General features: G+C 44.8%; 1 protein-coding gene across 3 annotated transcripts in view; it reads left to right on the top strand.

Moving 5' to 3' along the window:
- tet3 (tet methylcytosine dioxygenase 3) overlaps nucleotides 1–13,146 on the top strand; it is a gene marked incomplete at its 5' end in the record, with an annotated part of 38,337 nt that extends 25,191 nt beyond the window's left edge. For all 3 annotated transcript variants that reach the window (XM_079270905.1, XM_079270906.1, XM_079270907.1), the window contains 8 exons: nucleotides 738–828; nucleotides 3,455–3,548; nucleotides 4,388–4,596; nucleotides 4,826–4,976; nucleotides 5,123–5,212; nucleotides 5,648–5,785; nucleotides 5,984–6,338; nucleotides 6,583–13,146. In XM_079270905.1, the coding sequence (XP_079127031.1) occupies nucleotides 738–828; nucleotides 3,455–3,548; nucleotides 4,388–4,596; nucleotides 4,826–4,976; nucleotides 5,123–5,212; nucleotides 5,648–5,785; nucleotides 5,984–6,338; nucleotides 6,583–8,363 (2,909 nt within the window). In that variant the 3' untranslated portion in view covers nucleotides 8,364–13,146. The remainder of the gene's footprint in view (nucleotides 1–737; nucleotides 829–3,454; nucleotides 3,549–4,387; nucleotides 4,597–4,825; nucleotides 4,977–5,122; nucleotides 5,213–5,647; nucleotides 5,786–5,983; nucleotides 6,339–6,582) is intronic.
- Between the last annotated feature and the right edge of the window lie 711 nt (nucleotides 13,147–13,857).

Raw genomic sequence — 13,857 nt, 5'->3', positions numbered from 1 at the left:
CATTTATAAAGCCCAAGTTATATCACTGCAGAAGATTTTGGTGACATTGCTGATAATATTGACGCAAAAATGACATACATGTATAGTCGAATAAGATATTTAATGCAGAATCATAGGTCTAAAAAATCTCTTTGGTGTTGCTCCACAAATTGAGAAGAGATTTTAGGAGAAATATCCACCAAAACAGTACATGATCATAGCTCCTGCAAATATGATGCTGGTAAAGTGAGTCAAATGTTGCTTCACTTCCTCTCTGTAAGATAAGGAAGTTAAAAAATGAAACCTAATACAATAGTAATATTCCTTCTTTTACAATCTCATAATATTAGAGCAGGCTAAATAATAGCTGTATATGTACTCAAGTGTTCATCACAGAGTGGTATTAATATTACATTTCAGTCATTTAGCAGATGCTTTTGTCCAAAGCGACTTACAATTCAGATTCTATCACATTTCTACACCGTAGGCAAGCAATTTTGGGGTTAAGTGTCTTGCTCAAGGACACATCGACATGTGACTAGCGGAGCCGGAGATCGAACCGCAGATCCTCTGATTGAAGGACGGCCCGCTATCCACTTAGCCACAGTTGCCCACATATGTAATACACATTATCATCACCATTTGTATCCTCACCATATTATGAATAATTGTGTAAATTTAAGTGTGGAATTTGCCAGAGTGCTTTTTCAGGTCCAGCTATGTGCTCTTTCCTCACCCTCAACTGTCTATTTTGCTAGAACAAATCCTGGAGAAAGATGAAGGACCCTACTACAATCACCTGGGATCTGGACCTACTGTCGCCTCCATACGAGACCTGATGGAGACGAGGTGAGTCTTTTCCTCTTCTCTTTTTCTCTTCCTCCTACATGCTCTTGCTTTCCCTGTCGCTCCCTCCTCCTCCTCCTCCTCCTCCTCTCTCCTCCTCCTCCTCCTCCTCTCTCCTCCCGCCCTCCTCCTCTCATTTTGTCCTGAGGGAATCTGTGACCCAGAATCCAGTTGGAGAAACAGGAAATATCAGCATCATCAGCATAACAGAGGCAGAAGCACAAGGGTAGCAACAGATGAAAGCTGGGAATGGGGTGAATGAGGGGGAGCGACAGAGAAAGATGAAGACAGGCGGAAGGGAGGAAAGATTCTGCATTTTTTGTGCTCTAATATCAAGTGTAGTTTTTTATATTATGTAACAGTCTTCAGGGCTGACATTTGGTGTTTATAGATACAAATGTACATGCATACAAAGCTGAAATCGCTCTGTTTAAAACATTAAACCAAACAAATAATCTCACAATAAGAGTTGAAGGTAAAAATAAATGTGCAGCCTCACCAAACCACTCCCAAAGGCTGTTGTTACCTTGTCTGCTATGCGTCAGCAGACTTGGTGTTAAAAAGACAGACTGAGTTTATAGGATGAGTATTTATTCAAGGAACACCAAAAAGCGCCCACGCTGGTCATTTTAAGAACCAAATCGCAGCAACAATCTTTAAATCATCATCAATGGTCTATCTTACTAAAACATAGCTCTGATCAAAGGCGGTGATCAGCTGTTTTTAAGGCTGAATAAAGAGTTGTTATATTTTTTTATAGCCTGATTAACACATTCTGACAATATCTTGTTATGTTATTTGTAACCCAAGAGTGCAAAAAACACCTTGTACTTGGTGCAACCTCTTGTTATAACCGGATGCCTCATTGTGTTGTGCTTCATGTTAACAGTACTGAATATTGTAGTCAGCCACACATTCTGCACTGAAAGGCTGGATTTCAGTAAGAGCAATGAGTCATTAGTCCCAGAAGAGCACAGGATGAGTGTGTGTGTGTGTGTGTGGGGGGGGGGGGGGGTTGCCACTTTTTTTGTTTGAGAGATGACATAAGAAGTTAAGGCCCCAAATGTCCCTAAATGACCTTTGGCCCACCCCTGACCCCAGCGGGCCACCCCCGTGGTGACAGAGCCTATTCCCCTCCCACTCTCTGAGCCACCATCGGGGGATTCCTATTCAGTCAGAGCCCCTTGTGTTCACTGTCACACCAAATCTACTCAGGGCTGAAGTTTGCACAATGGCAGATATCGAGCAAGCAGCAGATCTGATTTAAGCCATGAGCAAATCTCTGACCAGTTCTGATGACCTATCCCCATCCCAACGTAACCTTTGACATCGCCTCCTCCTCTACACACCCTCACTCCACCAACAGACCCGAAAACACACACACGCACCATTCGGACTGCTGTTTAGTAATCTCATAACACTCCATTATTTGCTCAAGCAAGGGTTCACAGACACATACACACAAGTAGATTTTTTCGGATACACAAAATGAGCTCATGCACGCACGTGTGGACACAAACACACAGTGTTGGGCAAGATACTAGAAAATTGTAGTGAGCTGAGCTACCAGTTACTCTACACTAAATGAAGCTTCACCACACTGAAGAAAAAGCCATATAAGCTACAGCAGCATTGATAAAGTAGTTTAACATCAAAGCAATCTTTTTTTATTGAACCTACTTCATTCCAAGTCAATGGTATTAATGTAATATATCAGTAATATAAATATATATGCCTAATACAAAGTATATAATATGTTAATAATGTAATTAATAATGCAATATAAAGGATTATTTATATTGTATATTTGACTATCAATGCACACTTAATTCTAACATCCATGGGTGCTCAAGCTTCAGAAATGTGTGGACGCTGCTGTACTACTGAATCAATAAAAGCTCAGCTACTGAGAAGCTCTCTTATTCAGAAAACAGCAACGCTACCACCACGCTACTGAGAAATCGAATTGAACCAGTTACGCCGCTACTCGTAGCACCGCTATTGCCCAACACAGCAAACACGGGCACAGAAATATCTCCGAGAGAAGACCCTCTGGCTGGCGCTGTGCCGAGGCTAGTGGCTTCTGGTTTACTCTGCCGCTCATGTGAGAGTCTAAGCAGAGCCCTGTGAACACTCCTCAGCAGCCAGTGCTGCCGAGGTTGGCCCGTCTTTGTCAGAATTGACATCCACCACTTCTCCCACAGACTTCCAAATATCACACACTCAGTGAAAACACAGGCAAAAAATAACAGGCGGCAAAACAAACAATAATTCCAAACTGTTAATGTTTTTAATGTTGAGCAGACTGTTTCAACAGATTCACAGCATGACATCGTAAGCTAATTTAGCATGTGTTTTAATGAGCACACATCCATACTGGCTGTCAGGTGAATGGTTTGTTGTGTGCTTGACTGCAACTTTTATGAGACCACTAGAAGTGATGCAAAGCGTCTGATCAGTCAGTTTGCAAATTCTTTGAGGTCGGCTCGGTGGCCCCTTAGGGCCCCGACACACAGGAAAGACAACACAGTGTGTTCCGATTTAGGCCAGCTGAGTGTCACCGTGGCGTGTCAGAGCCTTAAAGTCAAGCCTCAGGGCTCAGAACTAAAGCGTTTCTCCTCCTGTGCAGGTATGGAGAGAAGGGGGAGGCCGTCCGGATTGAGAAGGTGGTGTACACAGGGAGAGAGGGAAAGAGCTCACGAGGATGTCCTATTGCTAAGTGGGTAAGTAGCATCACGTCACATGACATCTGCCATCGGTTTGAAGTTCTGAAAGAGCCTTTTAATAACGTAGGTGAGACTTGGTACTGTCAAGGTCTCCTCTTTTTTCTTTTATTGAGTTTACGAAGTAGAATAACGACCCACGACTCTCAAAAGTAACATTTGTGACAGTATGTTAACAACTCAGTCAAAGCCTGATTGTTTTTAAGTGACAGGGAGGAAAAGTATTGTTTTGTACTGTTGTCCCACCTGACAACAATGACAGATGTATGCAGCATGTGTGTGTGTATAATGAGAGGTCCTGGGGAGACATCCAGCCACGTTTGTCACCTAATGGGAGTAAACAAGTAGGAGGTCTCACTCTCTGTAACAACTGTCTAGCCTGCCCTCCTGTGTCACCCCTGACACATCCTGCTAATGACTTTATGGATTCAAAACAGCTATCCTACTGAGAGAGGGGGAGTGTGGGTGTGTGTTGGAGAGTGTGGAGTTTCTGGAAGAAAGTAACTGTTTTGGGGAATCAGATATTGAGGTTATGAGAAGCAAAATATTGGATATGTATATTCTTGGTCCACTGGTATATTTTTATGGTGTGATTCTCTCTGGCTAAATGTATTCAACATAAAGCAGCAGCAGATTTAGGAATGGTATCCATTCACCACAGCAGGTCAGATTTCAGTACAGGTATTAAAAATCAAGGTACAGTAGCGATTCAAATGAAGGGAGTGGTACTTAGTGAGCATAAATGAAGGTGTTGCTGATAAAGAGCCAGGGTGTCGACCTAGCTGAACTCCCCTGGATAAAGAAAAACCCAAATAACGATGAGCTCTGTTTCCTGTCAGGTGATCCGCCGTGGCAGCGAGACAGAGAAGCTGCTGTGTCTGGTGCGTCCGCGTGCGGGCCACCACTGTGACAACGCCGTCCTCATCATCCTCATCATGGCCTGGGAAGGTGTCCCGAGGGCTCTGGCTGACAAGCTGTACCACGAGCTCAGTGGCACCCTCACCAAACACGGCAACGTCACCAGCCGACGCTGTGGCCTCAATGATGAGTGAGTAGCTGACGGGAACTCTTTCACACTGGTTTTCTTACATACAAGTTGGTGAATGTGCATAGAGCAGATTGAAAGCACAAATTCCCTCATTGACATTTCTCTCTGCCACATTGTTGTGTCCCACTCAGCCCAGTAGAAATACAGTGTACTCATGATGTAAAGCATGCTGGGGTCACACACCATGTATACCTGAAGCTGAGAACATGCTCGCTGTCTCCCCCTGCAGTCGTACCTGTGCGTGTCAAGGCAAGGACAGTGAGTCTTGTGGCGCTTCCTTCTCCTTTGGCTGCTCCTGGAGTATGTACTTTAATGGCTGTAAGTACGCCCGAAGCAAAATACCGCGCAAGTTCAGGCTACAAGGAGATCACCCTGAAGAGGTACTCATCACATCAAAGCCACTTGTTGTATGCATTGTACAGGAATACATCAACGATAATCATTTTTAATAATCTTGCGCTTCCATTTTATGGCTCTTTGGCTCTGTGTTTTGTTTTGACCTGTGATCTATGCTTGTGCTCGTCAGGAGGACAAAGTCAGGGATAACCTCCAACATCTGGCAACTGAGTTGGCTCCTTTGTACAAGCAGCTGGCGCCACAGGCCTACAGTAACCAGGTTTGTTGCAAAAGGAAAATACGAGAAGTGTAACGGCACACAAAAGTCATGATTTTTCACAACTTTGGTTCCACACTATTTGCAACAATCTACATACCATGTGTTCTGCGTGAGGCTGTGTGCACCAGGCCGTGGCCTCTATACCGTGACGGTTCGGTGCAAACTGTTACGGCCCGAGCTAATACCCATCACAGTCAACCTCATGCCGCCACCAACTACACTCGACATCTTCGTCAAACACAATGACTGCTGTACACGAGACCATGAAGACTTTCACATAATAACACTTCCCACTTCGATGCTGACTGAGAAACAGAAAATAATTGACTCACAGTGACTGACTAAACTCTGACTAAGTTGTTTTGACAATATGGAATATCACACCTGTGAAGTGAAATGTAAGGATATTAAAGTGATCTCTTTCCTCTTCCTCAGTGCCAGTCGGAGTCGAAAGCTCCAGACTGCAGGCTGGGCTTGAAGGAGGGCCGGCCGTTCTCTGGAGTCACTGCTTGCATGGACTTCTGTGCCCACGCTCACAAGGACCAGCACAACCTCCACAATGGTTGCACAGTGGTAAGATCCCTCACCAGATTCTTACATGTGTGTGTTTTGTGGGGTATTTGGAGTGAATAAAGGATATATTGTTCTTTTGTGTGAATAAGTTAAATTTACAATGTTGATGTTTTCCCGCTTGGAACAGTTTACATTTCATCTTGCTCTCCTTCTCTCTCTCTCTCTCGCTCTCTCTCTCTCTCTCTCTCTCTCTGTTAGGTATGTACTTTGACTAAGGAGAACAACCGTAATATGAAGGAGGTTCCAGAGGATGAGCAGCTCCATGTGTTGCCTCTTTATAGGATCTCCCCGACCGATGAGTTTGGCAGCGAGGAGGCCCAGCGTCTCAAGATGCAGACAAAAGCCATCCATGTGCTTCAGGCTTTTCGCCGCGAGGTACGCAAGTTGCCCGAACCTGCCAAGTCCTGCCGACAGCGCAGACTGGAGGCCAAGAAAGCCAACTCGGAGAAGAAGAAAAATAAACTCATGCAGCAGGCAGGAGAGACACCAGAGAAAACAGTGGTCAAGGCTGAGGTCTGCATCACAGGTTCCCCTCAACCCCAAGGCAATAAAGGTTTGTTTTTTGTGTCACCCATAATGTACTTTGCATATGTTCCACAGATGTCCTGACTGTAAGGCAAATTATTTAAAATTGCTTCACTTGGAGGTCTTGTCCGATAGCCGAAAGGGCATGTACCATAACTCTAACCTGCAATCAATGTGCAACAGAACTCCAACAGAAGACATCAACAATTATAAACATCAATGGGTTTTAAGTTTAGTTTGTAATTTATCTTTCTTTTGTTTCAAACATTCAGCAATTATAAAACAAGAGGTGAAGCCCAACATCAAGAAGGAGCCCTTCAATGGATCAATAGATGGATACCCTGTGCCGGCAGCAGACCCATTCAACATCTATCAACACCCTGCCTACTATGCAAGGGGAGGCCTTCCCCCAACTGGCCAGCCCTCTGCATCAGACCCAGTAAACGGTTACCACCACAATCTGCCCCAAATGCACTATGGCTACTACAACTACTCCCCCAATGCACTTTTCCCCCCTAAGCTGAGGACCTACGAGGGTCGAAATAGCTCTTTGCCCAAAACAGGCGGCAAGGCTGTTCAGGTTGACGTGAAGCCTGATATTCAGAGCCTTCAGGCCAGACTGGCCCAGTCCTGCCACAGCCACTCAGAGCAAGCCAACCAACCAAACCTCAGCGCTTATGTCCAGCATGCACACCACAACCAGTCCCGTCCTTCCTCTGTCTGCTCTGAATCCTCCAACAGAGGCACTCCGGTCATCAAACAGGAGCCTATGGATGTGCCAGTCTATGAAGGCACAATGCAGAGCCAGGCCGGTGCCAACACACCTAGCAACAGCCCCCAGCCTGCAGCCTGGCATGGGCACAAGTTTAATGGAAGTATCGTTCCCACCAACTGGGAAGGCCATCTGAACGCTAAACTCAGTCCCGAAGCCTCATTGTTGAACCCGGACAAGCAGCAGCTTCACCAGCATCCCCAGCAGCGGCAGCCCTCTCCTTTCCCCCAGCAGTGGACATCCTACCCTGGCTCAAATGCCCTGATTGCTCCCCCTGCTCTATCGCCATCGCTCCATGTACCTCCCTCTCCCTCTCCATCTCCATCACCTCACCTAGGGACAGCGTTCCCGGGTAACATGCGCCCAAGCACCCCTCAGACAGGTACACCACAGCCTGGCAGCTCTCACTCACGCTCAGTTACACCACAGCCAGGCACCCCAGGCCCGGGCACCCCCAGGAACTGGGCCAGCCCTGCTCCTAGTCCTCAGCCGAATGCTTGGGCCATGGGGCCTGCGGCATATAGCCCCGGTTTGAAGCACAGCAATCCTGCAGGAGCCTATCCTGACAAGATCTGGTCCAAGACTGGGGAAAGTCGGTGTTCCACTCCCCTTGGGCTCCAAGAGAAGGCCTGGAAGTCTTGCGGAGGTTCAATGGCAGGCGTTTCTCCGTGCCCTACCCCCGAGGGTCGTCTCTTCCCTGATGCCCTGCAGCAGTCAGATCAGGGCTGCTGGACTCCCAGCCGAGCTGAGAGCGACGCTGAGAGCACCAAGGGCTGTGACGAGTACGACGAAGAGGAGTGGTCTGACAGCGAGCACAACTTCCTGGATCCCAACATTGGTGGTGTAGCTGTAGCACCAGCCCATGGCTCCATCCTGATTGAATGTGCCCGTCGGGAACTACATGCAACCACTCCGCTCAGAAAGCCTGATCGCGCCCACCCCACCCGCATCTCCCTGGTCTTCTACCAGCACAAGAACCTCAACCAGCCCGTGCACGGCCTAGCGATTTGGGAAGCCAAAATGAAGCTGCTGGCGGAGCGAACGCTGCAGAGGCAGCAGGAAGCGGCTCTCCTCGGCCTCTCCCAGGAAGACATCAAGGCCCTCGGGAAGAAACGCAAGTGGGCTACGGTGGCAGGTGCCAGTCCAGGACCTGGACAATCTAAAGACAAGAGGGAGGGCCCAGTGACGCGGTTAGCCCCGACGTTCCACACCTCCTCTACGGTTACTGTGTCTCCCTATGCCTTCACCCGCCTCACTGGGCCCTACAGCCACTTTGTCTGAGGTCAGACAGATACAAACTGAGAGCTACAGAGTGGTGCAGTGGAGGGCTGGAGAGAGCAGTGAGCAGGATGAATGTCTCTCAGCCGTCCCACAGTCTGGCATCTCTCCATCCTGCCACCTCCGCAGTCCACTTGACGGAGGGGAGGTTTTTATTGTTTTTTACCTCATGTCAGGCAGTTGTCTGGGCTTCAGACATACTGCCTGTGGTGCTCTTCCTCTCTTCCTTGGAGGGGATCTCCATTGCTTTTTCTTGTTCATAGAATTTGAATGATTCTAATTATTGCTATTATTATCGATATTATTATGATTGCTATTGTTACTGTCAATGTTGTTATTACAGGTATTATTATAATGAAGACTTGTTTGTTTTTTATTATTGCTGTTTTCATTAATGTTATTATTAATGATGTGATTGTTTTTGGTTATATATTTTTTTTAAATCAATCAGTCGGAGTCAGTCAGACTCAGGCAATTGCTTTTCCATGTTTGGAAAACGTGTTCCCTTATTTCTGTTTTTGATTTTCTTTGTTCTTGTCAATCCTCCAGCTGTACTTAGAGGAGCCGTTATCTGCCCGGTAAGACAGCAACTCACTATTACAGTCATCATACATGCGTATCTAAAAAAAGAAGCCTTTTCAGTAGGCTTCTCATCGATCTCTATTTTGAAAATGTGTAGATATGTCTGTCTGATCTCACGACAGGAGAGCTCCTTAAAGACAAAAACTAAATTCAAACCAAGCATTGTAGGAAAATAATGCCCAGGTTGAAAATAATTGCAGTTGCCCCTTAAACCACATTTGGAAAAAAGAAGGTTGCTGCTTCTTTGTCGTCAGATGACGTGCTCCTCCTCCTCCCCCTCTTCTGTGCCCCTCCAAGTTCAGACTGGTGCTCAACTTTCAGCTCTGATTGATTTGTTTAATCCCGCTACTCTACATGGCACTTGATGCTGTACTTAGGTGCTCTCTAACCTGCCTCAACTAGTATTAGCAATTGAATTTGTTTTGACCACGGTGGAGTGGCAGAATGATGAGATTCATTGCTTCAAGACATCGGCATCCTTTGCTCGTCATGTGCTCCCGTAACTGCACATATCTGGTGCTCCACAGAGGCCGGAATAAGTGATTCTAATTGCAAATGCCGTTTGACCCAGATCGACAATTACCACGTAGAGACGGAACAGGTGGCACACTTTATCTTCTTATAACGTTCAAGTATGCGGGAGCACCTCCCAGTGTAAACTCTAGAGGGCAGCAGTGACTCCCGGTTCAAAGTGGTGTGTACAAACAAACCTTAGCACGTGAGATCCACTCAGAAACCTGTAGCCTTGCTACTTTAACCACCCATGGCCAGTAGAGGGGGATCTCACACCCTGTTGCTGACCATGGTAAAGTTGATCTAGTGGCACAGATGTGAATGGATGCTGGTGGGAAGCCCGTCCTGGGTTTGAGCAGAAGGAGACGTTGTTGGGACAGCAGTGCTTTTGGTGCTACTACTACACACACTCTGGTGCTCTCCTATTACCCTTGATTTACTGTGAAGGACCCACTCTTTCCTCTGCATGGTGCTGTCATCTTCGAGCAGAGAGAGAGATGTGTCCTTCTGCAGAAACCTTGTCACCGCAGAGCCAGTCAATCAAAGTGGCCGCTCTGCGGGGTTGCAGCTCCGTCATTGGGCTTGAGAACCGGTTTCTTTTTGAGGTGCTTTTTTATTTAATTTTTTGCATTTTATTGTGTCAAAGTGGTTTTGTCTCAAACAAAGTACTCTTTACAGGGCAGAGAAAGTACAGTCATTGCAGTGCATTGTTGGTAACCTATTGACAGGGATAACAAAAAGTCCCGAGAGCTAAACGGAGACCTGGGGAGACGGAGACCTGGGAGTTGGCGTCAAATGCAAGCGCGTTGAGTCAATGCATCTCTCACTTTGAAAAAGATTCAAACTATTTGATAGCCTGAGAGACTATTTGATAGCCTGGATAGAATCCTGCGAACCACTCGTTTTTGTTTTCAGGCGTCGACCGTGTGACTATTTAATTCATTGAATCCGATCGGTGACATTGGTTAACTTGCAACATTTGCCGAAAATGAAAATGAGCGACGAACAGAATTGGATCGAGGCAGACTCCTGGCTGCTGGGTGGTTGTTTGGGTCAAGGCCCTGGTCGTCTGTGAAAGACCCCCGTCACCTCTCCCGAGGGTCTCCAGCGCTCTGCCTCACGCTGTAGAGACACTGGTCACAATCAACAACTTGCTACTGAGGGCAGAAATCATGCATATGTCCCTTTGTGTGCTCTAGATCTCCACACTCATTTTAACCTGTTCTTTTTTTTTTTACTCTTATTTATTACTACATGGTGATGATGATAATGATTGTCTTTGATGTTATTGTTTTTCATCTTTTTTTATATAGCTAATACAAATTGTACATAGAGAAGAAAAGATTTATAAAAGCACTTTTAATCTTGATTTTAATGACAAAAAGAAAGCCGATTATTGACAACTTGAAGCTTAGTTTTTCTGTTTTGTTTTTTGTTTTTTTTTCTCAAGAGAGAGATAAAAATGTAAATATTAAAATATTTAGGTAAGATTATTTAACTGGTGAGGATAGTAACTAAACCATGAATGACAAGGGGGTATTTTGAAGGCTCTGACAGCCCTCAGCAACACTTGGTCCCGATGTGTTGTGTGTAAATGTGTGCTTAGTAACACTGCTGTTCTGCTTTCGTAAGTACTGTAACCCCTTGTCAACATGTAACTGACAGAGACCTGTCACTTTCTAAAAAGCCCAATTATGTAACCTGAAACCACACATGACTTACTCACTGGCAACAACAGTCAATATAACTGGAGGATCCCCCATGATGCAGTTCTCTGACCAAAACCTTATTCTTGCAAAAAAGTATGAAGTTCAGGGTTTTAGAAAAGCTTTTTCTGCTCGACAGTAAATCACCATTTGACATTTTACAGCAAGTGTCAACAACCCAAGAGACACTCTTGTCATTACAAATTAAAAACAATGTCAAATTTCTATTTACGCTTGAAAACAAATGTAACTATATGGGACTAAACAACAGCTGAAGTCAAATCTAAAGAGGTAGCCATAGACCTACTATCTGCTGTTTGTTGTTTAAATAAATAGTTTGATGTTTTGGGAAATGTGCTTATTTACTTTCCTTTCTCTGCCGAGAGTATGCTAAGCTAAGCTAACTGGCTGCGTACAGAAAGGAGAGCGGTATAGAGCTCCTCATCTAAGTCTCAATGTTTCCCAAAATGTTGAACTGTTTCCTTAATATCAGTATAGTTGCCTTTTACAAATTGACCACCGATCATGTGCAGGACCGCATCCAAAGAAGTGATGTTGAGGAGCATACTGGTAGTTTCAGAGCCAGGCTGAGGTGAACCAGTGGGCGACGTTTTAGCGAGTAATAGCCCAGCCCGGCAGTCTTTGTCAGTTGTGTTAGACTATCAGGTAAGAGACTCCCTGCTTGTTTAGATGTATCTGTCATTATCTACTCATAATAGTTCTCATCATAGTAACTTGGCTTAAAAATCATGACCCCTCTGGAAGATACCATGTGTTTGTAATAACTAATCGTATGATACACACAACATGGCCAACAGTAGTTTGACTGGTGCTGGGGCTGGGACTGGTACAGTAACGGCCCATTTTACTCTTCTACCATAATGCATGGCCCACATTACACACACACACACACACACACACTTGCCTAACAATGGGTGCTGAGGATACAGTGTATATGATATCTTAATAACTTTGTAGATTTCTAACTTCTCAAGAGGTTGGTGGAAGCTCATCATGAGAGGCGCCTCCTCCCAAGCTCGTACTGAGATGGGGGGGGGGGATCGGTCAGCTGGTGCTATGATGCTACAACTTAACATTCACTGTGTAAAAAAACAAAAACAAATGCGAGGGATAAATGATTACCACAAATATTTTTCTGAGCACTTCGAATGTCAAGAGAAGTATACTTTTGATTCAGGCAGTTTCACAGGATGGGAAGCTGCCCGGTGCTGACTTCATGAAGTCTTTTGTTACGATGCTACAAAATGACATCTCTCTTTGACGGCAGCGGGGGGGGCACTCAAACAGTTGAATACATTCTCTATTAACATTCATTCCATATTGTACTTGAACTTATTAAAACTAGGATGCGATATAGAATCATATGATATGAAGACTGTTATCTGGGTTTCATGTTTGGTGCAGCGCAAGTATCAAAGGCTGTTGAGATGATCTTCTGAGTATGTTGTACACGTTCATGTTAACTTAATGCGAAGATATTTGAACAAAACAGGAATAGTTGTGTTCTGCCCCTCTTCCTCTCCCTGGTCATGCACTTCCTTTACTCAACCCCTCTCTTATTCTTAACACGTGTATATTTTTGTCTTTCTCACACACATGCGCGCACACACACACACACACATAGATATACAAATGCATCTCACTGTGTATGGCCCACATTTAGAAGTCTGTTGAACACCTAATTTAATGAACACTCTACAAATTTGGGATAGAGACTTGGACCCTGGCCCGTACAACAAAAAAAAGATGAACCTACACGACTGGCAGCTACTTTCCTTTTTGAGTTCGGATTGTTCTTGGTTCTTTATTTTCATGTCAAGGATGCAGTATGTAAAAAAGTGTTTTTGTTCAGTCTCTCTCTCTTTGTAGCTGTATGGTGTATTATGTGAATACATAGTGTATGTGGTAAAAAACCCACAATATTGTTTTATGTTGCGCGATAAATAAAAACATTGAAGTGAAAACGTGTTTGGTTCATTTTATTTTCCAGTCATGACTTTGATTGATGGAGTAATGGTCAAGTTTGCAAAAGGGCTCATTTCCTCAGGCTTCACGTGCACACACAACCACCTGTTGGCCAAACAGTGTAAAACACAGATCTATTACAGATGATCTCAACCGTGTCATTTGTGATTTAGTCGACTGTATTTTGCGGCCAATTGTAGTTGTGAATAATGCATTAAATGTGTGTAAATCAATCCCTTTGCCAATAATTGTATCATAATAACGTTATAATAGCAGGAGAGGCAAAACAAGTGTTCTAAAACTGTAAAATGGCAGTGATTGCCCTTCCTTTTCCCACTGGCTTCAAAGAGAACGCACTATCATGCATATTTTATGGTGCATCTGGCAGGAATCCTTTTAACACAAAAGGAGATTCTACATCTCTGCATTGCTCCCTGTTGGACACGAGTGAGAACTGCACCAGCTAAGGCTTCATCCTTGAATCAGAGAACTATTTAAATACCAGAAATTCTTAACCCTCTGAACCCCGAGCTGTTATGCGTCTGTAGAATTGTAGCAATGGACAAAACTAAAAACTTTGTCTCTTGTTGAACACCGTGAAAACTCCATTTTGCAGTACCAGCTCCTAAATGTCCTTAACGTCAATGCTATCAACACATCCAGGACCTTCTGAGCATACTTTAAAGTTTAAAGTATGCTCAGAAGCCAAA

The sequence above is a fragment of the Melanostigma gelatinosum genome (genome assembly GCF_949748355.1).
Source record: "Melanostigma gelatinosum genome assembly, chromosome: 6".
NCBI classification, from domain to species: domain Eukaryota; kingdom Metazoa; phylum Chordata; class Actinopteri; order Perciformes; family Zoarcidae; genus Melanostigma; species Melanostigma gelatinosum.
This window is presented reverse-complemented; position numbering and strand designations above follow the sequence as displayed.